Raw genomic sequence first — 25,961 nt, 5'->3', positions numbered from 1 at the left:
AGAAGGGCCAGCGTGATGAACAGAAAGAAAGTAAAAAGTGAAGCTAAGAAAACCATGATAGCATTAACAAGCTCTTTTAAATAAGACTTCTCTCTTTTTTCGTTTCTCTCTAAACATAGCATTAACATGTTCTTTAAATAAAATATCTCTCTCTCTCTCTCTCTCTCTCTCTCTCTCTCTCTCTCTCTCTCTCTCTCTCTCTGTTCTGCTTCGCTGTTACAGTATAGTGTTAGATACGTCTATTATTTTTTTCCGAGTAAGAGAGAGAGAGAGAGAGAGAGAGAGAGAGAGAGAGAGAGAGAGAGAGAGAGAGAGAGAGCGAGAGAGAGAGAGATTAAACAAAAATGTGTTTAGAGTACATATGATTTTTAACAGCGTCAACGAGTTGAAAAACAATTAAATGTAACTAAGAAAGTAATAACAGCTAATCTGAATTCCTTTATTAACTAAAACAAATATTGATGCAAACACACTCGTGTGCGTGTGCACACACACACACACACAGGTGCAAGAATCACTACGCAGTAAGAGAGACGGTCGGGGGGGGAGGTAGAGATGGTGACTGCGATAACATACCGTAACTCGTCACTGAAATGTAAAAATGTAAAAAATATGAAATATAAAAAAAAATAAATAAATACGCCAAGTTAGATTAAAATTTCTGTAGTGTAAATTACGGTATGTTATCACAGTCACCATCTCTACCTCCTCGCCGATCGTGTCTCCTCGTTCGTGTGTGTGTGTTTGCGCATACGCACACGGGTGTGTTTGTATCAATATTTGTTTTAGTTAATAAAGGAATTCAGATTCGCTGATATTGTTTTTTTAGTTACATTTAACTGTCTTTCAACTCGTTAACGCTGTTAAAAATCATATGTACACAACACATTTTTGTTTAATCTCTCTCTCTCTCTCTCTCTCTCTCTCTCTCAGAAAAAACTAATAGACGTTTCTAACACTAACAGTGAAGAAGAACAAGAGAGAGAGAGAGAGAGAGAGAGAGAGAGAGAGAGAGAGAGAGAGAGAGAGTATTTATTTAAAGAACATGTTAACACCATGTCTACCTTCTCGCCGATCGTCCTTCTGCTGGCGTAGCAAATCCTACACCTGCGTTGGCCTGTCTCTAAGGTAAAGTGGTAATAGAACACATTTTTTATTTATTATTTCTTTATAATTATCTTTTTTACATGCTTCTTTCATATTATGCAGTTATGTTATTGTTATGTGTAATTATGTGTAGTCATTTATTAAGGATTTATTATGGGTTTTTAGGCTGAGGAACGAATTAAATGAATTACCATGTATTCTTATGGGAAAATTCGTTTCTACATCCGAACATTTTCTACATCCGAAGTTGGTTGTGGAACGAATTAAATTCGTATGTAGAGGTACCACTGTACTTCGATCCTTCAAATGTTCGAACTCACAGATGGCAACTGTAAAGATTGATATCCATCATTCTAATTCTAGAGGCCCCAAGTTCAGGATCTAGGGAAAACCTTCCCTGATCAGCTGGAGGCTGTGGAGGTCTTTCATGCTTCCTCCTCTATTCTGAGAAGAGCAAGGGGCCTCGAACCATACTACAACAAACCTCCGAGATTTTAACTAGTCAATGAAGGAGATCTCTATCTGTAGTCAGGGGATTCAGGGAGAGAAAGAATCCCAGAGGAAAGGTACCTCCCCAGCAACACATGTAAGTTGCATGTTCTATACCCTCCTTTGGTGCATTTCACCAACAAATGAGGGAAAAATCAGACACCAACGCCTTCCTAGTGGATGCGAGTCTTACAAGGTGTGTCTGAAAGAAGTGCAGAGGAGGGCCGCAATTGGGAGACAGGTGTCCGGTATGGTGCTTCTGTAATGAGAGGAAAGTCTGGGGAGAAGCACATCTGGTAGACATGCTTATAGGGAAGGTGCTCCTGTGCCATAGGGAAGGAGTGTCTGTACTCGCACCTAACAGCCGCTCATCCTGGAAGCACGGGTTTGAGACACGCACCTGGTGCTGCGTCCTGTGACTCGCATATTTGGTATACATGTCAGTAGAGAGGGGAAATCTGGGCCAGCACGTCTGGGAGATGTGTCTGGTAACTTACGTGCCTGGAAGACATGTCAGTAGGGAGGGAGAGTCTAGGGCAGCTCATCTGTGAAGTCTCGGAGACTTGCCTACATGGAAAGACGCTGAACGGGTGTCTGTAGGACGGTCAGATCTAGAAGCTCCATGACAATCTGGGATGAGGGATGCCTGAGAGGTGTCAAGATCTTCCTTCGAAGAGAAAGGATCTAGCAAGGTTGTAGTATCCTTGTGTGTACACTTGAAGGAACTAATGTTCTGGAGGAGACCTCCTGCAGGGGAAAGACCCTGAACTCTAAATTGGAGAAGGAACCCACAGTTGTTAGCAGATCTTTGCAAGGGCAAGATTCTCTGGAGAAGTAGGACTCGTGCTTTCTGGTGGAAGAGGGGAAGATAACCTGTGAGACTTCTCCCTTGAAGGTACCTGGACAAGTCAACGGACGAAGCGGACATCCCCGAAGAATCAACGACTTCTTTGGAAGGGGCTGCTCCTACTACAGGGGGAGAGGAGCAGCTCCACAAGAACATCTGTCTTGAAGTCCCATGTGCTCCATCATTACACAATAAAAATAATGACACACCAGGGGAGGAAGACCCTCGCTCCCATAGGAAAATGGAAAGGACCACTTACCTTGAGGATGGTCAAGGTTAAGGGCACTTTTCTCGCCTGATCAAGGCCAAAGGGAGAGAAGAGAAGGTTAGCATCGGTGTCAAAGTGAGGGGTCGCGGCTTAACCAACCTGAAGGATAACCCCAAGAGCAAAGTTGATGTCTGCCATTGAAGACCACTTCCCCAATGAAAAATGAAAAGGCTCTTAAGTCCAGTTGCCCCCAACACCAAGCAGGGAAGCATCTAAAACGCTAACAACACACAATTGTCACAAGAAGCCCTTGGTGGTGATCACATCCTCAGAGGGAAAGCCTAAAGGGAAGAATCACTCCTTACACTAGAGAAGGCACTGAAAATTCACTACACACAATTCATAAACATGCAAAATAATGAAAATGGAGTTTTTATGATAAAACAAAGTTTTATGAATACTTACCTGGCAGTTATATATACATAGCTAATTATCTCTATTTCGGCAGAATTTTTCTAAAACTAGGCAACCGCCTTGTGGTGGTTGGGTGGTAACACCCGTTAAAGGGTGGTAGGAGGAATCATTCCCGTTTTCTGTTCTTCAGTTCATCTATGCCCGACCTGTCTCCTGAGGGGAGGTGGGTGGGCCTTCGAATGTATATATAACTGCCAGGTAAGTATTCATAAAACTTTGTTTTATCATAAAAACTCCATTTTTACGAATAGAACTTACCTGGCAGTTATATATACATAGCTGATTAACACACTTGGAGGAGGGTGATAGACAGTAACATCGTTGGGGAAACAACCAAAAAAGTTGTAGGATAAATAAACACCTTGATTCCTTACCTGCTAAGGTAGCTGACTTCAAAGGTTCCTGCCTCTTGAGTCGCTTTCCCTTAGGAGTGTCAGCCAGGATGTGACCTGCAGTGCTGAAAACACTCAATCGAGTCTGTCAACGGGGTGAGACCAACAATCTGACTAGACTTCAGGACTACCTATTGCCCAAAATAAAAAACCGCAACTTTACCAAACCAACCACCTAACATTTGCAAAGTAGATAAAAATGATCTAACTAGACTGAGGTGACTGTACACAAGTCGAAGTCCTCAGACAACCAATAAAAAAAATACACCAACCTATGCACAAGTAAACAAAACTAAGGTTGAGGGGAGGTAGTAACTCCTTTGCCTAATACAGAAGCCGTAGCTACGTATGGTCCCAAGGTATAACATTTCTCATAATCCACCCTCACCTCTCTGAGGTAATGAGAGGCGAACACAGAGTTGCTCCTCCAGAATGTCGCATCCATAATTTGACGGAGCGACATGTTCTTGCGGTAAGCAAGCGAGGTCGCAATGGCCCTCACTTCGTGGGCTTGCACTTTTAAAAGTCCGAAGTGTTCCTCCTCACACAAGAGATGCGCTTCTCTTATCACTTCCCTCAGGAAAAAGGATAAAGCGTTCTTGGAAAGGGGCTTTTGAGGATCTTTCACAGAACACCACAGGGAGCTAGAAGAGCCTCTCACACTTTTTGTGCGAGACAAGTAGGTCTTGAGGGCTCGTACTGGACAGAGCAGCCTCTCTTGCTCTTGACCCACTAGGTTGGTCAAGTTAGGAACCTCAAAGGTCCTCGGCCAGGGCTTAGAAGGGTTCTCGTTCTTAGCGAGAAAGTCTAATCTCAAGGCACAAACTGCCCCATTCAGATTGAAGCCTACCTGTTTTTCAATTGCATGGACTTCACTAACTCTTTTAGCTGTTGCTAAGGCCAAAAGAAAGAGGGTCTTCTTGGTAACCTCCCTAAGGGGAGCCTGTGAGATGGGCTCAAATCTCTTGGTGCACAGAAATTTAAGAACTACATCAAGGTTCCAAGAAGGGGGCTTTAACTGGGTCTGCTTGGTCGTCTCAAAAGACTTCAAGAGGTCATGTAAGTCCTTGTCGCGAGACAAGTCCAAGCCTCTATGCCGACAGACGGAAGAGAGCATACTTTTGTACCCTTTGATAGTGGACACAGCTAGCTTAGCGTCCTGTCTGAGGTACAACAAGAAATCCGCAATCTGGCTCACAGAGGTAGTGGATGAGGAAATCTTGTGCTTCCTACACCAAGCCCTAAAAGTCTCCCACTTGGACTGGTAGACCCTCTGCGAAGAGACCCTCCTCGCTCTGGCGATAGCTTTCGCAGCTTGCGCTGAAAAGCCTCTCGATAGTCTGAAGGCAGTCAGATTGAGAGCGAGGGGGTTTTGATGATATCTCTCGAAGTGGGGTTGTCTGAGCAGATTTGGACTTGCAGGGAGGCTTCTTGGAAAGTCCATCAACAAGTCCACCACCTCCGTGAACCATTCCCTCATCGGCCAGAACGGAGCTATCAGGATCATCCGTCCCGAATCGAGGAGGGCGAATTTCCTGACTACCAGATTGATGATCTTGAACGGGGGAAAAGCATAAGTGTCCATCCCCGTCCAATCCATCAAAAAGGCGTCTACTGCTATTGCCTCTCTGTCCGGAACTAGGGAGCAATAGATGGGGATCCTCTTGGATAAATTGGAGGCGAAAAGATCGATGAGGGGTCTCCCCCACAGCCTCCAGAGACTCTGACAGACCTGTTGGTTGAGGGTCCATTCTGTGGGAAGGACCTGCCCTTTCCTGCTGAGCATGTCCGCCCTCACATTCTTCTGTCCCTGAACAAACCTCGTCAGCAGGCTTATCCTGTTCTCCTTCGCCCAAAGAAGGAGCTCTCTTGCTGTCTCGAAGAGAGACAGAGAGTGAGTCCCTCCTTGCTTCCTGATGTAAGCAAGAGCTGTGGTGTTGTCTGAGTTGACCTCCACAATCTTCCCAGACACCAAGTCCTTGAAGGCCTTTAGCCCCAGAAAAATGGCCATCAGCTCCTTGTTGTTGATGTGCCATCCCAGCTGAATTCCTTCCCAATAGCCTGAGACCTCCTTGCTTTCTAGTGTTGCCCCCCAGCCTGACTCTGATGCGTCTGAAAACAACACTAGGTCTGGGTTCTTCTTGTGTAAGGAGATCCCTTCCCCTAACAAGGTTGGGTCCAGCCACCACTTCAGAAGAGTCTTGACTTCTATTGGAATGGGGAAGGAAAAGGAGTCTTCCTGCATCTTTCTGTTCCATGTCTTCGAAAGAAAGTGCTGAAGAGGCCTTAGGTGGAGTCTCCCCAGAGAGACAAACAGTTCGAGGGAGGACAGAGTCCCCAGCAAACTCATCCACTCCTTCGCTGTGCATCTCTTCTTGTCCAGGAAAGTTCTGACTTTTACGAGACACTTGGCCTGTCTTTCCTGAGAGGGAGAAGCCCGAAAAAGAACTGAATTCAGAACTATCCCCAAATAGAGAATAGTCTGACTCGGTCTGATCTGAGACTTCTCCCTGTTGATGACCAGGCCTAGATCCTGAGCCATCATAAAAGTCTTCCGTAAATCCTCCAGACATTTCTCCCTCGATCGTGAACGAATCAGCCAATCGTCCAGATAGAAGGATATCCTTATCCCTTCCTGATGCAGCCAACCTGACACATTCGCCATTACCCTGGTGAAGACTTGAGGAGCCGTGCTGAGACCGAAGCAAAGAGCTCTGAATTGGAAGCACTTGCCCTCCATTACAAACCTCAGGTACTTCCTCGAAGTCGGATGGATGGGGACATGGAAATATGCGTCCTGCAAGTCGAGGGACACCATCCAGTCCCCTGGACGTACTGACGCCAGCACCGACTGAGTCGTCTCCATGGAGAACTTTGTCTTCTCCACAAATACGTTGAGCGCGCTGACATCCAGGACGGGTCTCCATCCGCCCGAGTTCTTGGGGACCAGAAACAGGCGATTGTAAAAGCCTGGGGAGACTAGATCCCGAACCGGTTCTATCGCCCCCTTGTCTAGCATTTGGTTGACAAGGTCTACTAGAGCCTTCTGTTTCCCAGGATCTGAGTACCGGGCTACTAAGGCCAGCGGAGCATCTGCGAGAGGAGGTTTTTTCAGAAAGGGGATCTTGTATCCTTCCTTGATGACTGAGAGGGACCAGGTGTCCGCCCCTCTCCTCTTCCAGGACTGCCAAAAACCTGACAGTCTTGCGCCTACCGTCTGGAGGAGACGAACTTCATTTCCTGGAGCGAGGTCTGAAAGAACCCCTGGTAGATCTTGGTCCTGAATCTTGCCTTCTCCCTCTAAAATCTGATCTTGAAGTAGTCCTGCCCCGAAAGGGCTGCTGGAATCTCCTTTCCTCCCGTTTCAAAGAAGAAGGAGGGGCTGCAAAGGGCTTACGAGCAGAACGAGATAAAAGGTCTTGGGTGGCTTTTTGGGCCAGAGAACGCGTAATGTCATTAACCAGAGACTCGGGAAAAAGATGTTGAGAGAGGGGGGCGTAAAGAAGCTCAGACTTTTGAGCATTGGTAACAGACCTAGAAGCAAAAGAGCAAAGCAGAGCTCTCTTCTTTAGGACCCCAGCTGAGAACAGAGCAGCCAACTCATTCGCCCCATCTCTGAGGGCCTTATCCATACAGGACATAATGCTCGTAAGGTCCCTAGATCCATCCATCTGTTCAGTTTTCCTTGCGAGAGTCTCAAGCGACCAGTCTAGGAAACTAAAAACCTCAAAGGCTCTAAAAATACCTTTGACGAGATGATCCAGCTCCGACATTGACCACATGACCTTGGCTGAGTTGAGAGCATGCCTTCTAGCAGAGTCCACTAAACCAGAGAAGTCACCCTTGGAGGAGGAAGGCACTCCCAGACCCAAAGGTTCTCCAGTTGCATACCACATACCCGCTCTTGAAGCAAGACGAGCTGGTGGAAACGAGAAGGAAGTCTTAACTGTTTGTCTCCGCTCCATCATCCAGTCATCAATCTTCGTGAGAGCCTTCTTTGCGGAGATAGACAGCTTCATCTTGATGAAGGCCGACTGTTTCTTGGCCTTCTTTCTGTTAAATTGGGACTGAGGAGATTGAGGGGCAGCAGGTTGGAATTCCTCTCCAAAAAGTTCAAGAAGGGAGCGAGAGAGAACTTTGTAATCTCCCACAGCATCGGCAGGATTATCATCGTCATCAGAAACATCCTCGAGGGCCTGATCCACATCTGCAATATCCTTCGAAAGAGAAGAATCCTTAGAACCCGACAAGGGCAAATCAAAGGCATCATCCTGCAAAAGACGGGTTGCATCCTGGAGTCCCGCGCTAGAAGAATCCTTGGAACGAGAGGCAGTATCGTCCCGAAGAGGCAGGGTGGTATCGCCCTGGGACCGAGAACGAGAGGCAGAGTCGTTCTGTCGTCGAGAGCGAGAGGCGGTATCGTCATGGCGGCGAGAATGAGAGGCGGTATCGTCGTGGCGGCGAGAATGAGAGGCGGTATCGTCGTGGCGTCGTGAACGAGAGGCGGTATCGTCGTGGCGTCGAGAACTAGGGTCGGTATCGTCGTGGCGTCGTGAACGAGAGGAGGTATCGTCGTGGCGAAGCGAACGAGAGGAGGTATCGTCGTGGCGAAGCGAACGAGAGGAGGTATCGTCGTGTCAAAGCGAACGGGAGGCGGTATCGTCTTGGTATCGAGAACGAGAAGCAGCTTCGTTCGATAAGGTATCGTCCCGGTATCGAGAACGAGAAAACGTATCGCCCTAGTATCGCGAAGAAGTATCGCCTGGCGCAAGCACACATTCCTCATCCTGGCGTAGAGAGGGAGAAGTTCTCTTTAAAGAAGAACTCCGTTCTCTCTTAGAAGCAGACTTCTTAATCGGCAACGAGTCGTCTTTACGTCTGTCAGACTGGGCGTGAGGGCGGCTAAAGGCTTCTACTAAAGTCAAAAGTTGTTCCTGCATGACAGACATAAAGGATTTAGCAACATCAGCTGGGTCTTGCGGATCCGAAGGGGGGGGCTGACGAATAACACTCGTATCTTCGGCAGCAGGCTTCGTCCTTTTCACAGGCACGGAGTCGAAATCATCCTCCGACGGACAAGGTTCATAACTGCTAGAACCGGGAGAGAAAGAACGAGACCGTTCGTCGCGGTTCCATCTCCTCTTAGTAGGTCTTGAAGCTTCATACTTCCATTTACGTCTGGACGAATTCGGAGACGAAAACAACACATCCGACTCGTCTTTCCCGTGACGGTCAAGAGCAGCCTGGGAATAGACAACAGGACTGTCTGAGGCGACGGCTGACCGAGGGTACGTACCTCTCACCCCCTTTCGGTCATCGACGTACCTTCTCCCTTGGTCCTGGGAGCTTGGTAGAGGTCTAGGCCTAGGGGTATGACAGATTCGGTCGGTCGCCACCTCCACTGCACTAACACAAGCACTTTCACTTTCCTTACCTTTAAAGGCCTCCAGCTGTTCTTTAATGGCCTTCAACTCGGCCGCCAGGCTAGCGTACCGAGGGTCATCCGTAGATACGGAACCTGTAGGAGGTGCAGGAGTTACTACCTCAAGGGAAGGATCAACTTCCAAAGAGGAATCAATAATAGGATCAATAGATAAATCTACGCTAAGTTCGTCTTCCTTACCACTAACAGACTTAGACTTAGACCTAGAAGCTCTCCTAACTCTATCGAGCTCTAGCTTACGCACATAGCGCTTCATAATTAACCAATCTTTCTCATCCAAAACCTTACATTCCCCGCACCTATTATCAAGGGCACAAACAAAACCCCTACAATGAGAACAAACAGTGTGAGGATCAACCGCCATTTTGGGTAGTCTCACCTTACATTCCTCATTCGCACAGATACGGTAATGACTCTTTTCACTCATAATTAAGTTTGCCGAGACTTCAACCAGCAGGAATGTCTGTTCTCAATAACGGCTAATATCGAAGTGTTTTGCTAGTGAACCTCACAGCTAACAGCAGATAACTAACAGGTGGTCGTTTACACCTAATTTTAATTTCTAACTGCCGTATTCCAGCTTCGCTATTATCCTTCCTCCTAAGTAAAGGACGATTGTTTATATTTGTGTAGGAATTAACAGATTTTTCTCATCCGCTCGGATTGGCCAATCCACTGGAGCATGCAATCACTATCAGGATTCAGCAGCGGATGCCAGCTGATCATGACAGCTGTTGATGTACTTACACAAGGATGCAATGAAAACAGTACGCATATAGTAACGGATCCCTTATGGATCGCGGCAGATGTTCTATCGCAGCATTCGTGTATAGGCGAGATAGGGGTAATATTGCAGTGTTACCCACCATTTGCTGACTTTTGAAAACGTGATGAATTATTGAACATGATATTGCCAAATGATTTTGGAATATTCTCTCTTTTCTCCCACATGTTCATTACCAAACATCTTTAACACACTAAAAACTTTTTAAAATTTTTTATGCAGAAATTCCAGGATATTTCCAGAGTGCAAGCTTCTTTTTATGACATCCATGTGAAGAGGCAGTGATAACGGTAGTTCAATCTATCTACAGAATTTATAATCATAACACAGGCGTGGTGGACCAAAATCTATTACAGTACAAAGGTCCTTAAGATAACACTATCTCCTCGGTCAACAACACGTTCGATACTGTCCAACTTTGATACCTATTTAAGGAAGATTTACCAATTATCAATGGTTTTGATTCTAGTTTAGGTCATACCCTCGTGTTAGTTTCCCTTTTACAATGTGGTTTTTCAGTCATAACTTATATAACCTTAAAATGTCTATAATGGGAAAAATATGGATTTACGCCAAGTATTTACATCAAAATAGTTCAAACTACCTCTAAATTCACAAGGGCCACCATGTACTTAATTGTTTATAGATGGTGTACTATACTAAAATATTAACACTATTTTTTGGTGCTTATATTGTATACATTAAAATGAACAGGAGTACCTTGGGTTACAAGTAACTTTGAAAAGCAAATTTGGATACAAGCATAGAAATTGGAATTAGGTTATGAGCATTACAGTACATCAGTATGCAAGCAAATTACAGTATTTTCCTCCGTATAATTTGTGGACTGGTACAAAAGACAAGCACAAAATGCACTCACGCAGTGTACCAACAATGCCATGATTTATTTTTACATCAATTTAAACAAAAGACAAAAGCAGTCGTCTCTTCTCTACTAGATTCCTTGTGAAATCTGAACATCAGAGTAAAAAAAGACGACCGGGTGTCCAAAAAGCGTAAATTAAGTGATTTAGCTAGTGATGGTGAATGTCATTCAAGAGAGCTCTTCAATATTTAACCATAAATACTCATGGAGGGAAATTCTTCCTACAAGCAGTAACTCCCGCCGCCGCCTCCTCTTTTCTCCCCCTCTCTCTCTCTCGTCTCCCTCACATCAGCCATGACTCTCAAAGGTAAAGTACTGGTACAAGTTAATTTTTAAGATTTTTATTCTTTATTGTGAATTACAGAACTAATTTTTACTTATTTCTGATGTTATGGATTATAATTACAATAATAATTACCATTACACCATTTAAAAATGAAATTACAGTACCTGTGTATGTACTTATGGATGTGTGGAATACATGGAGTGAATTTCCTTTATTTCTTAAGGGAAAAAATGTTTTACGATAAAAGCATTTTAGGTTCCTAACGCGCTCCCAGAACAAATTAAAACTTTAAGAGCAGGGCTAGCTCAAGGTATAGTATTGTTAGCTCAAGCAGGTGGCCAGGGCAACATCATGGCCCCTTATGTTTTTTGATATTCCAAACTAAACAAAATGTGAAAATAATTTATCAAAATAAATAAATATGATAATTCATTTTCAGACCAAATACATGGACCATATATTTTTCCTTCTGAAATGACAAATTCGTAGATACAGTAATTTGTATTTTCCCTAACTATACAAACCTTAGCTATTTAATAGGGGTATTACTTTCGGCGTAGCTGAAATGACGAGCCATTAATTTTCATGAGGGTTTACTACCCTCACCGTTAGTTAGCGGGGGTAGGGGAGGGTAGCTTGCTACCCCCCCTCCCCCTCCCAAACACCTGTGCTTGAGCTCACTTTGCTTGGAGGTAGGACTTCAAGGGGGATAGGGCTGACAGGCAAATTTGGTTATATAGCTAAGTTTGTATAGTTAGGAAAAATACAAATTATCTACGAATGTCATTTGTTCCGTAACTGGAATACAAACCACGCTATTTAATAGGGGTGACTCACCCATTAGGAAGGATGGACGTCCCAGCCAGTCTGGCTTTTGGCTTTGCCCGGGGGCTCCTTATTTGAGTGTGTTAGCCTTCAAGAAATAAGGAGTCCCTGCACCTCGCTAAAACCTTGCTACGCAAGGTCTGCGGCCTACGCAAGCTGTGTGTGAAGGTATGAAGAAGTTTTTTAGATGGAAACTTGTAGACTAGGACTTTCCCAATACCACCTCGTCAGGGTATGAGGACGTAACAGTATTAATATTAATACTAAGAACACAAGGGAGCATGGTTTACCTGCAGTGGTTTGAGGTCAGCTATGCAGAGAACCCAGGATGCTGCTTTCCCCAAGAGAGGGGATGATGAAGAAAAAAATAAGGGCCAGTCAAACCTTTTCATACATGCAGACCAAAACCGGGTAACAATGCCCTCAACCTTCTGCTACTTGTCCAATAAGGAGCTTGAGGTTTTAAACCAGCTGTTGTGCAGCCACCACAGGACCGATAGAAAACGTATAGAGTCTCCTGTGGGTCACGTCTTGTAGGTAGTGGGATGTGAACATTATTTGCCGTTTTCACACCCAAGCTTGAAGAACCTGCGTCACTGAAAATTTTTTTTTTGAAGGCCAGGGACGTAGCTATGCCCGACATCATGTGCTCTGGGGCGACGTGACGGAGGAGGGTCTGGATTCAGTGCCAGGTCAATGACCCTGAGAATCCATGCAGAGATGGTGTTCTTGGTGACCCTCCTCTTAGTCTTTCCTGTGCTGAGGAATAGTGCTGGCACACGAGAACGGGGTGCGGCTGTTCTCTTGAGGTACAGCCTCAAGCTCCTTACTGGGCATAGTAAGAGATGGTCTGGGTCATCTGTTACAGTACGGAGACTAGAAATCCGGAAGGAGTTAAATCAAGGATCCACTACTCCCGGATTCTGAGTCTTAGCAATAAACTCAGGGACGAAGCTGAATGTTACCTCCCCCCATCCACTTGAATGGGCAATGTCATACGAGAGACTATGAAGTTCGCTGACTCACTTGGCCAAGGCCAAAGCTAGCAGGAACACCGTCTTCCAGGTTAGGTGGCGATCTGATGCCTGGCGTAATGGTTCATAGGGAGGTCTCTCAAGAGACCTGAGAACTCAAACCACGTTCCATGGGGGAGGTCTCACTTTCGACTGAGGGCAGGTAAGTTCATAACTCCATATGAGTAGAGAAAGTTCTAGAGATGAAGAAATGTCCATTCCTTTCAGCCTGAAGGCGAGGCTTAAGGCTGAGCGATAGCCTTTCACTGCCGAGACTGATAGGCGCATTTCTTCACGCAAATACATGAGGAACTCCGCTATTGCTGGAATAGTGGCATCAAGTGGAGAGATACCCCTTCCACGACACCAACCACAGAAGACTTTCCACTTAGCCTGGTAGACTGCTGCTGATGACTTTCGCAGGTGTCCAGACATCCTGATTACAACTTGTTGCGAAAATCCTCTCTCAGAGAGGAGATGCTGGATAGTCTCCAGGCGTGAAGTCGTAGTGAACCTACGGCTTTGTGGAAAGTGTTGGCGTGTGATTGTTTGAGTAGATTGTGTCATGGAGGGAGTTCTCTTGGTGGCTCCGTTAGGAGTTGCAGAAGGTCCGGGAACCACTCGGCGTGATGCCATAGCGGAGCTATGAGGGGTCATTGAAAGATTGACCGATGTTCTGGTCTTGATGAGTACCCTCCTCATCAGACGGAACAGGGGAAAGGCGTGAACGTTGATGTTGTCCCACCGTTATTGGAAAGCATCTTGCCAGAGAGCCTTGGGGTCTAGGACTGGGGAACAGTAAAGCGGGAGCCTGAAGTTCAGGGCCGTTGCGAAAAGGTCCACAGTCGGAGAACCCCACAAAGTCAGGACTTTGTTGGCTACTAGATGATCCAAAGACCACTCGGTACTCACTATCTGAGATCCTCTGCTCAGGTTGTCGGCGAGCACATTCTTCTTGCCCGGAATGAAGTGTGCCGATATTGGTATCGAGTGGATATCGGCCAATCTCAGTATCTCTACTGCTAAATAGGATAGTTGCTGCAAAAAAGTACCTCCTTGTTTGTTGATGTAGGCCACTACTGTGGTGTTGTCGCTCATCACCACCACAGTGTGACTTGCCAGGTACTGTTGGAACTGTTGAAGGGCTAGAAAGATGGCCTTTCATCTCTAGGAGATTTATGTGGAGGTACTTTTCTGACTATGACCAGAGGCCTGAGGTCGTGTGGTGCAGCACGTGCCCCCCCTCCCCCTTTTGAAGCGACTGAAAACAGCATCAAATCCAGGGGGAGGACGAGAAGATCCACTCCCTTTCGTAGGTTCTCGCCTGCCACCCACCACTGGAGATCTGTCAGTTCCGCAGGTCCCATGGGGATCTGGATGTCCAGGGAGTCGTACGCTTGATTCCACCGGGACTTGAGAAGCCACTGGAGGGACCTCATCCTGAGGCAACCATTAGGAACTACATGGGCCAGCGATGAAAGGTGACCGAGGAGACGTGACCTCGATTGGGCTGGAAGTTCTTCTCGTCTGAGAAAAGGTCTTGCGACCTTCCTCAGCCTTGCTATCCTGTCATCTGATAGGAAGGCTTTGTAGAGAGTGATGTCTATAATCATGCCTAGGTATACCAGTCTTTGAGTGGGAAGCAGGGAAGACTTCTCGAGATTTACCATGATCCCCAGATCTTGGCAAAGTCTCAGACGTTTGTCTTGGTGTTGAAGAAGGGTTGACACCGAGTCTACTAGGATTAACCAGTCGTCCAAATAACGGAGGAGACGGATGCCAATTTTGTGTGCCCAAGATGATACTAGGGTGAACACCCTGGTGAAGACTTGTGGTGCTGTGGAAAGATCGAAGCACACCACCTTAAACTGGTACATTCTGTTGTCTAGGCTGAATTTTAAGTAATTCCTTGAAGACAGATGGACTGGGATCTGGAAGTACGCGTCCTTTAGGTCCAGTGTGCACATGAAGTCTTGCGGTCTTACTGCTAGTCTGACCGTGTCTGCTGTCTCCATGCTGAACGGAGTTCGTTTGACAAACTTATTCAGAGCTAAGAGGTCAATGACTGGTCTCCAGCCTCCAGATGCCTTCTTTACAAGAGTCGACTGAAGAAGCCTGGGGATCCGTCGAGGACCTCTTGGAGAGCGCCCTTCTTCAACAGGGTTTGGACTTCTGCCCGAAGGGCTTGCCCCCTTGCCGATCCCATGGCAAGGGAGCTCAATGACACTGGATTCGTCGTCAGGGGAGGTAGAGATGTTATGAACGGGACGCGATATCCAAGACTGATCACAGAGATTGTCCAGGAATCGGCCCTGAGCTGCTTCACCTGTTTGAGCAACTTTGTAGGCATCTCCCCCACTGGTGGAAATGCAGGGGGACTGGCTATCCTAGCGTTTGCGGCCTCGGCTGCTCCCTCTAGGATTTTTCCCTCCCCTGGAGCACTTTTTGCCTTCCCTTTCTTTGACAGGAAAGGGCTTAGACACCAGTCTTGGCTGCTGTTGTAGTTGTAGTGGTCTTGACTGGACGAGACTTCTGTGGTGCTGGAGGCTTATAAGGCTTGGATGTTAAAGCCCTATGAAGGTGGAAGTCTTGAGACTTCCTCCACCTTTCAGTAGCATGTTCCACATCCTTAGGCTCGAAAAGAACAGACCCCTCTATGGAGGAAAGTCTAAGCCTACTGATCACTGCGCTAGGGACCTTCTGATGGAATCTCTCAGCTACTGCATCCAGACGTTTCAGGATGGTATTTGCCCACAAGTTCGAGACTTGGTGAGCCAGAAACTCGACCGTGCGAGTACCTGAGAGAAAGAAGGTTTCCATAGCTTTCCTGGTACATTCCTTGGAGAAATCCTCAGAAAGTATCAGGATACCTAGGGTCCCCAACCAGATATCGAGCCACGAAGCTTTCTCCTGATTGAGGATCTCGGCTGCCGAGAATGAGACCTGCCAGTTGGAGTCTCTCTCAAGAGGGACTCCCCTGGTTAGCTCTTCCAGCGAGTGGTGAAGTGGAAGAGCTAGACAAGGCTCCTCTAGGATCTCGAAGTACCTCCTCTGCTGTACGCGAGGAGGTGGGAGGAGCTTGTTGGTGGTACCGGAACAGTTGGAGGAGGACATCTCAGAGAGCTGTTGTGAGATCTTCTCCCTAGTACTCTTTACCCCTTGAGACCAGGGCAGGGCTGCACTGGTCTTAGAGGGCTTTTGAGTACCAAAGACGCAGTCTAAGACAGTCTTTGCCCTCTCGAGAAAGGATCTCTGGGTCGGAAAACCCGTCGAGAGCCCTCATTAGAGTCAGAACTTGCCAAAACGCATGTTCTGACTCTTGCTGGTCTCCTCCTGCTGTGGGACTTGCAGCGAAGTCTCCTTCTAACCCCGAAGGCTCTTCTTGGGGAGAGTCACGGCCATTCCCCGAGTGGCTAGTTGGCTCCATCCTAGTCCTTGTGGAGGACTTAGGCAATATTTTGAAGTCTTTAGATTCCTTCCTAGGAAGGATATAAGACTCCAACATTGACGAGGGTGGCATGTTCCTTCCAATCCCTAACTGAGTGGATCCCTTGGTGCGAAGAAAGGTTTCCTCCATTGGTGCTATGGGGGAAAGTCTCTCCTTGTGTGATTCCCCTGGAGACGGGAAATCTTCGTCTGAAAGGGAAGGAGAGGCAGTCTGAGGAATAGAAGGAACCTGCCTTGAAGGTCTGCGTGGAGTCAGTTTCACCCTTGGGGAAGTGACCGCGTCTGGAACTCCTCTTTTTCTCTTCAAAGGGGTAGAGGAAGCCATGGTTCTATGTCCCAATTCAGAGAGGACAGGCTTGAAAGCCTGAGTTATGGCTCTGATCACGGCACCGAACCAGGGCTGTTGGCTGACAGACGCACTGTCAGACAATCCCTGGGAGGAGTCACTATAATTGGCGAGTTCGCCTGTGGTAGCTTTGGGATCCTGGACCCCTCTGGAAGTTTCCCTTCTCCCACAACGCACGGTGGTATGTGCTTGCGGGGAGGGGAATGAGGCGATGGCGACCTTGCTGTACATAGTTCTTTGGGATGTGTAGGGTCGAGCGCCGGAGGATATTGACGCTTGCGCGAGGGAGAATATCGGGGCTAGCGCGCGGGAGACTAGTGGCACGCATGTGCGCGGGACAATATTCACGCGTGCGCAGGAGTAAGTTCCCTAGCGCAAGGGCGCGCAGTGGATTCATGTGGGGCGCGCAGTTGATTCATGCGGGGCGCGCAGTGGATTCATGCGGGGCGCGCGCGAGAATGTTGACGCGCATCCCTAGGAGAGGATTGACGAGCGTGCGCATATCCTTGCGGATGCGCGCGAGAGAAGGCTGGCGCGTTGGTAAGTGTTGGCGTGCGGGAGAAGGCAACATGGCTGACTTGTCAGAAGTCCTGCTATCAGTAGAAAGTTGGCACGCAGGTTTTACCTGGCGGGTAGGATGGTGCACAGTCGTCGGAGAGCGCCATTGCGCAGAAAATTGATGGCGTGCAGGTGAGTGTTGGCACGTAAGCGCAGGCAAGACCTAGCGCACAGGAGATCGTGAGCGCGTGATGGAGCTATGCTCTTGTTGGAGCGTATGCGCATGTTGGCACGTACGCTCTTGATGCCCTGTGTTAGGGTAAGGATGAAGATCAGCGCATAATGATGGGGCCTGACGAGCTACTAATGAGAGCGTAGCGCATAAGTTGTTGGCGCGCAATAGCACATTTGGTTGGAGCGTTGTTAGACCCATGCAGGAACGGCGATGGCAGGTCTGTCGGGTGGAAGGTCGACGTGTCCTTTAAAAGGACAACCTTCCACCGAAGGAGATTGCGAACGATCTGCAGAGAGGTCCAGGACCAATGCAGGTGCAATGACGGATGAGCGGTCTAGAGGCTCCTCTGCGGGGGACTGCATCTAAGATGTTGAACCAAAGAGGCGCCGCCTCACCACAGGTGAAGGAAGACCTTTATGGCGAAGAGGAAGGCAAGCCTTCCGACGGATGCGCCCTCTGGGGGCCGTTGAATCAGCAAGCTGACCTTCTGCAGTCCTTCGAAGAGGAGTCTCTGTAAGTGAACTCCTCGAGGGAGACACACACTAGCAGGAGAGACTGACGATGGACTTAGTTTCCCCCTCGTAGGTTGATCAGGAACGGGAGAAACTAAGCCGTCAGCTACCGTAGAGTTTGGAGTGGAAGAGGAGATGGGCGAGACCGCATTGGATACCTCTGACACCACAACGTCGACAAAAGACAGAGGATCAACCTCTGACGGGGACGACGATTGCTTGACAGCAGCACCCAATCGGATGTAGTTAGGCAAAACCTCCTTGGAGGGCAAACCCGTAAGCCCCAAGGAGGACCAAAGCTGAAACAAGGAGATTAGTGACATATCTTTCCCCCGGGAGAGAGGTGGAGCTGCTTTGCTAGGGGAAACAACGTCATTTCTCGAGACCCGAGGTTGGTTAACAATAAATCGGTCTCGGCTACCACTCGACGGTCTGTTGAGAGAGACCGACCGAGTGGGAGCTTCGGAGGTGGTTTGGGCAACGGAAGAAGAGGCCTTTGGTTTTTCTCCCTCTGAAGCAACCTTCGAAGGAGAAATGTCCCGTTTGGACTTCTTCCGTCGTCGTGAAAAGCTCTCCCACTGGGAGGCAGACCACTTCCTACACTTGTTAGTACTATCACACCGTTGGCCCTTCAGGGGCGGTCAGGAAAACCAAGGCAGGTGCGCATGATCGCAGAGGTCAACTTCACATATACAGAAATTAGAAAAAGAAAAAACAAAAGCGATGAAATGGCTGGCAATATGACGGTGAGGATGAGAGCGGAAACGTCCGACTACCATCCGAGCCGAGAGCAAAGTGAGCTCAAGCACAGGTGGGAGGGGTGGGTTTGCAGGCTACCCTCCCCTACCCCCGCTAACTAGCGGTGTGGGTAAAAACCCTCGTTAAAAACTAATGGCTCGTCATTTCAGCTACACCGAAAGTAATACCCCTATTAAATAACGTGGTTTGTATTCCAGTTACAGAACAATTACATAATAGAAAATAACCGGCTGGAAGAATATATGGTTCATGTAATTGCCGTGAAATTAAAGTACCGTATTATAATTCATATAAGGTCCCTTGAATGGTTTTTGCTCTGCCACGACTTGTTTTGCGCACTAATAAACATTATCTTATTGCTCCTCCGTTGTGGCAAGCAGTACATAACTGGCATCCGCATGGGTCACTATCAAAGTATATTATAATTACCTATAATTCATATCACACCCCTAAAATAGTCTTTGCTCTATCTAGGCTCGCTTCACTCACAAGTAAACATTATTTCATTGCTACGCATGCCAACCATGTGGGCCATTATTTTGGTGATATTCATGACTTTCAGATGAGGAACAATAACTATTTACTCTAAGATTTTTTTCTAAATACAATCAATTACTGAACAAGATAAAATTACAATAGTTATGAAATAGATTTAATATCTCTCTGGAAGAAGTCTTCTTGTGACAGTAGTTACAATGGAACTGAAGAGGAGAGGAGAAAACCAGAAAAGCTGCCAAGAGCAAATGCAAATGGTGAATGCAGACTGCGTATGCACACTAACCCACCCCCAGTCTCTCAAAGTAAACAATTTAATGATGTTCTTGTTTTCATTGGTCAACACCAAAGATATTATGCCCCAGCCCTATTAGTAATACCTGTACTGAGAAAAATACCAAGATACTGTAGTCAGCACTCGTTCATTTTTAGTAGTGAATTCCAATTTAGCTAGATATTTCAGTATCCTATAATTATCAAAAACCTAATGTATGGGCACCACAGGCATAGTTGTCAATTTTGCTAAGTCACTGCCACAATTAAATTTTAGAGACTTTTGAATTGATAATATATTTAACACTGATATCTAATAATATTTACTTGTATTTTGCATATTAGCCCGTGTTTATGTAATAACAGAACGGTTGAGCGGTCAACTTAGTGCGTCACAACGCCTGTATTAAACATGAATTGTGTTGGTTGTTAGCTCCTAGTTTGTGGAGTGTGTAAATTGTCTGATCACTTCCCAGAAATCCTCACCAAGAGCTGCATACGCTGGACAAGGCTTTAACTCTTAACACATGTTTTCTATTTCACTTTCTATTTTACTATAATTCCTGTATTTAGCGTGAAGTCAAGAATCATATAGTTATCGAATTCAGGTTTTCAGTTATGTACTGTGGGTGATAGATTTAGTCTACAGTATTTTGATTTTTACATACTACATTATAGGATTTACACAATGATGAAATTTAATTGGTCCTTTTGTAGGTAGTGAGAAGGCCAGAACAACAGCCACCTGTTGAGATACTACCACTAGAGTAATTATTGGGTCCTTTGACTGGCCAGACAGTACTATATTGGATCCTTTTCTCTGGTTACCGCTTATTTTCCCTTTGCACATAGCCTACACTAAATAGTCTGGCCTATTCATTACATTCTCCACTGTCCTCATACACCTGACAACACTGAGATTGCCAACAATTCTTCTCCACTCAAGAGGTTAACTCCTGCATTGTAATGGTTGAGTGTCTACTTTACTCTTGGTTAGGGTAGAAGAGACTTTCAAGCGATGGAAAGCAGCTCTTCTAAGAGAAGAACACTCCAAAATCAAACCATTGTTCTCTGGTCTTGGGTAGTGCCATGGCCTCTGTATCATGGTTTACCACTGTCTTGCAGTAGAGTTCTCTTACTTGAAGGTAAACTCAGGCAAACTATTCAACCTTATTTCTCTTCCTTTTAATTTTTTGCTTTGAAAGCTTTGTTTTAGTGTTACAATTCATAGAATATTTTATTTTACTTGTTGATTACTTCCTTTGTAGTTTATTTATTTCCTAAATTTCCATTACTCACTGGGCTATTCTTCTGTTGGAGCCCCTGGGCTTATGGCATCCTGCTTTTCCAAATAGGGTTGTAGCTTAGAAAGTAGGGGTGTATGTATGATAGCGGCCACCTGCATGCATGATTATGTTTAACTTAGAATACGGCAGTGTACGGGGGGGGGGTCGCAGGGGGCCGTTAGCCACCCCATTAGGTAGGTAGGTAAGGACACGGCTTGTAGACTAGGTTAGGGGGGAAAGTTGAGCTTAGTTTATGTCCATTTTTAATCCACAAGGGAGAAATTGGCTGCTGATATACACAGGCTCCAGAAAGTAATAATAATAATACCGAGAATTTATCTAACGAGATAAACTTGTGCATAATTACCAATCAAATTTCAGCATTATACCACTCATAATTTATTATGAAAAACCCGGCTGGACTGAAACTTTTAAGTTCACACAATTCTATGAAATCGGCTTCAATTAACATTGACTTGTTTAATGGGGATGTTTGATATGCTCTCTGTAATGCTTGCTAATTTGACCCCTTTAATGATAATTTTACTGATTAGATCCAATAGTTTGATGCTGTTGTGTTTTTTTAGGCAACCAACTTCACCCTCAAGTACAGAAATGAATTTCAGTTCTGTACTTAGATCTGACATGTAAATTACATGGGAAGGCAAATCAAATCTGAAACTTGTTATTCTGAACATGGTAAATGTAAAAGACCTTACTAAGTACATGGACGGTTTTGTTAATACTTTAGAAGTGATACGATGTAATCCAGGTAAGGCAACGGGGTAGTTAGTTGGTGAAGGTATTATTGTACTGTATTACAGGGTAATGTAACCTAGGGAAAAAACTATTTTTTTTCTATAGAAAAAGGTTCGTTCTCTTCGAGAATGACATTCGTTCCTGTCACAAATGAAGTTTCAGAAATATATATATATATATATATATATATATATATATATATATATATATATATATCTATATCCACCAATAATAGGGGACCCCCCGAGGGAACTCGGGGTTTTGGGTGGGGAAATCTTACTGGGGAAACTGTATATAATGACAAAACAAACCTTTTCTTCTCTATACATTGCCTTCTTGGATGTATAATAAACCGATGAAAAAAATACGCTAATTATCTATCTTCTATACTAACGGTTTATTTTTCATTCATTTGTTGACATTCTACAGGTCGGTTTGTTGTCTGATCTCGTTCGTTCGTTTGTACATGGCAGTTTTCGACCTTCTGCGCATAAACTTCGCCTCCACCAATAGGATTACTTCTGCTCTTAAAACCGCTCCCCAATTTCCCCTACATCATTTTATCTGCCACATTCAAGTGTATTCTACTTCACCCGGTTCATTCAAGTATTTAACTTGATCCAGTACAAATATACCATTCCTTTTATGTAATACATATTTCGTTTGACCCAAGAATTACACGTTTTATTATCCGATATCTTATAAAATCACCTAATTTTATATTCCCATTAAATATTATTTAACATACACTCCATTTTATCTTTCTATATTACTTTCATACATTTTGTTATTACCTTGTCACACCCAGATTTCACATAAATACTTTCTCTGGACAAGTTTCCCTTTCTGATTTATTCATGTTTACTCTCTGGACTCCGTTGCTTTTCCGTTAACCAATCACGAACCCATACGTATGGAAAGTTTGCACAGGGGTGTTATTTCCCAACCCCCCCCCCCTTCCAACAAACCCTTTTCCATGGAAACCTTTGTTCCAGTCAGGTCTTTGTTAGTTCAAGTGACGTCTTTTTGCGTATTTTACGATTGAAGTTATAGAAACTTGTAACGAGTGCAGTATTCCATACTTAAAAGCATTTCGGTGAATTCCAATGTTGATAATTTTCTTAAATCTCATAATGTAATAGCCCAACGTTTACAGTATCGCAAGTGCAGTACTAAAATTAAGATAGCTAAGACAAAGAAGAAACGGTGATGTGGATATACAGAAGTTAAGACGTCACAGTCACAACACCCTGGTGACCTACAAGTTTCGTCGTCCCGGTCATAAAAGTAAGTCATTAATTTCTTTAATTCTAATGTATTAGTTTTACTAGTTTTTTGGCGTGCGCAGCTCAACATTACCGGTTGCCAGTACATACGAGCTTGATGTTTCATTTTCATGCGAGCGGAGCGAGCCGATGGCGGAACAAGAACAATTATATTTAGTGTTACTAATGTTAAGTGTAACATTGCTAATGTTAGTGTAACATTGCTAATGTTAGCGTAACATTGCTAATGTTAGCGTAACATCCGAATTGGACCAAGACCCATTATATATAATCATTTCAACTGAAAATATATGCTTTCCTCTAGTAAATAACGTGATTCTACCGGTTTTCACCTTCATTTCAACAGCAACAACAACAACCACCAGTTCGGCTCCTTGAAGTTAATCAAACTGGTTGTTCTGTTCGTTTGCAGTTGAAATGAAGGTCAAATTCGGTTAAATCACGTTATTTACTACAAGAAAGCATATATTTTCTGTTCAAAATGACAATCTGTAATATAGTAAAACTTTACCTTGGTAAATACGTAGGGGCGACCTGGTGCCCTAGGTTAGGTTAGGTTAGGTAGGTGCAATTAGGTTATAATCATCACTGTATTTAAATGGTTTAGTTTTTCCTGACTCTTCCAAACACTGTAATTTCTCACTTTTATCTCTCTCCATGTAGTTCTCTTAAGTGTCATGCATCTCTGAAAGTAATCATTTCCAACTGAAGTGAAGGTCAGATTCGTTAGAAAAACCACAAGTGTGCAGAAACCTGACCGGGTCTAATTATAAATTTACAGCTTAATCAAGCTCTGCAATACCCATTAGCCTAATCAAGTGATAACCTTACTGGATGACTTTTCCAATCTGTGCTTCATTCTAGTTGATACGTAGCATTGGATACTTGCTAATCTTAATGCTATAAGAGCGGTCTATACACTACCGGTACTTCAGAAATTGATGACAATCGCGTTTTGCACGGCAATCTCAGACATGACTGGACCTCACAAAGAATTCCAGTAAGCTAGGACGTTATATTTGCAAGCTATTTCCACAAATTACCTCTTCTGAATAAAGCCCTAACTAAAATCACAGCAAAAACAGTGAAAAGTAACTAGGGCGAGGCCTTATCCCCTTACCAGGAGCAGACGACAGGATTTCCACAGATGAACTAGGCCTAGTCCAACCCCTAACTGGAGTGCGAGACTGACTTTTGCTCATTTTGCCGGTTTGTTTTTGTATACAAATATAATTTCTCAAAGAATAGCTGTCAGTTTATTTTAAATTCCCGTCCAAATAAAGGCAACGTCATTACTGTTTATGAATTACATTTACTTACCTATATGTGTGAATAATCCTTGAGAGCAATTCAAAATTTACAAACACTCATTTATCCAGAAGATGCGTCAAAACACAAATCCCGAATGTACTTCAGCGCGTGGTGCCTTCCTATTGGTTGACAAGCATAGGTCACAGCCCTAAAATGGATTTTCATTGGCTTATAAAAGTCTTAGCCATTTCTAGCTTGTTGATTGGCTAGCAGACGACAGCTGATTAGGAGATCCATTTTCTTCACCTCGATAGAAAACGAAAGTGCAAAATTATACAGCAGAAACTATGATCATTTTATAATTTCTTTCAAACCATTTTTGTCTTATACAGTAGCTAATTGACTTTGAATTCACGTCGTTGCTATCACAGGTACTGACTATATTGATTTTGAGTTGAAAACATATACGATATTATGGAAATGATGAAAAGTAAATCTGTATAATGGAAATTATATTTCAGCAACGACCTCCAAAATATATCACAATTATGTTTAAAAGCAAAATAAAAAGAACAAGATCAATGATTGTGTAGCATACTGCCAAATTTAGGTTACAAGTATCTCATTCAAAAGCTCAAAACCATCTAAATTAAATATGTCCAATTTCTACAAAAGAAAACGTGTTAGTTTGCTCACAAAATGCTACAAGACTTCGTATTTGATAGGTAAAATATAATATGTTATTAGATTGAATACATACATATTTTCCCAATTGAAACTTAATATAATCCTAAACCAATCATAATGTGAGTCGGAGAAAGAAAAAGGGCTGACGCAATGTCATAAGTAGTTACGAGAGAATATTGCTCCCTTGTCAGGTTCACTGAGAATCCCCGTCGATACGAGACACTCAAACCTAGGTTGTAAGATCAATAACACGTGAGTCTATGCATAAGTTGCCGTCTGATATAGTTAACACCGGTAAGTGCTGGTAACTGGTGTCATTTACTACATGTAACCCGCAACGCCATTATGTATCAAACATAAACGTTAAACATGACACGGTACCAGTCAGTATCAAGCTAAAGTCTAAAAAGATTAGATGAAACAAAGTGCATCACTCCTATGGCCTCTTAGGGAACCATGTCCTTAACAAACAAAATATTTTTAGACGTCATTTCCATGTTGCATACTGAGAACTTAATTTGTGCAGGAAAGAAAAGATGGACAAAGTATTCGAAGTTTTTGTTGTAACGAGTCGCACCTTCATCGAAATGTTTCGTAGAACGTCTCATGATAAGACGGAAATTAGTGCAGATAATATTTTCATTATCTTTTTTATTGTTTTAATTTCCGAATGCAATCTTCCGCTGCTCTATCTTTTATCACAGATAGAAGGTTTAAATAAATATGGATAACAAAAATGGTAAAAAAAATGGGTGCTAGATGAAATCAAACGATGTTAGATATTATTGTTTAAATAACCGACACGCAATCATTGAGTCAGGGTGCATTGAGTCATCCTCTGGTCAGAAGAGCGAATGGCACGGGGCAGAAAAGAATTACATTTGAGGCAAAATGTAGGGTATTATTTAAGGTTTCAGTTTCCTCGGATATTTCACGCAATTTTGTGGGGAATGAAACTTGTATAATTTTATTTTTGTTAATCTTTTAGAACAAAATAAACATAAACGTCGATAATGAACAGTGGGAAAGACTCTATAAAATGAACGCTGTAGTTTTAGGCAGAATACCTGTATGCTTGCCTTTAAGCCTTGTCTACTTATATATTCCTCTCTATAGGGTTTTAGTTCGAGTCGTACCCTTACTTTGCAGGAATCAGATGTTTCGGGTTTTTAGGGGAAAACATCATAACAAAGAATATGATGAACTTTTCTATACTACTGAAGAGAATACACATTTATTCAGAATCACTATGAAACTAAATTCACATCGTAGACAACAATGACATACGGTAAATGCAACGTTTTCTAAAACTTCAGATTTATCCTATTTATGCGTGAGAGGACATCAATGTGAATTCAATATCACGTTCCATG

At 44.3% G+C, this 25,961-nt stretch overlaps 1 protein-coding gene across 5 annotated transcripts in view; it reads right to left on the bottom strand.

The window, feature by feature from the left end:
- Window positions 1-24,119, bottom strand: part of Cnx99A (Calnexin 99A) — a 106,984-nt gene extending 82,865 nt beyond the window's left edge. The window contains exon 1 of one of the 5 annotated variants that reach the window (XM_068388337.1): window positions 23,971-24,119. Coding sequence is in view for 3 of the 5 variants with exons in the window: in XM_068388334.1 (XP_068244435.1) it covers window positions 23,771-23,852 (82 nt within the window). In the remaining 2 variants the exon portion in view is untranslated. Of the gene's footprint in view, window positions 1-23,481; window positions 23,525-23,693; window positions 23,715-23,770; window positions 23,923-23,970 lie in introns of those variants that run through there. The other 4 variants (XM_068388334.1, XM_068388335.1, XM_068388338.1 and 1 more) reach the window with 4 other exon arrangements.
- Window positions 24,120-25,961: the final 1,842 nt, after the last annotated feature.

This window comes from Palaemon carinicauda, chromosome 15, assembly GCF_036898095.1.
Source record: "Palaemon carinicauda isolate YSFRI2023 chromosome 15, ASM3689809v2, whole genome shotgun sequence".
NCBI classification, from domain to species: Eukaryota; Metazoa; Arthropoda; class Malacostraca; order Decapoda; family Palaemonidae; genus Palaemon; species Palaemon carinicauda.
The sequence above is the reverse complement of the archived record's forward strand: the minus strand, read 5'-3'. Positions and strand labels throughout refer to the sequence as shown.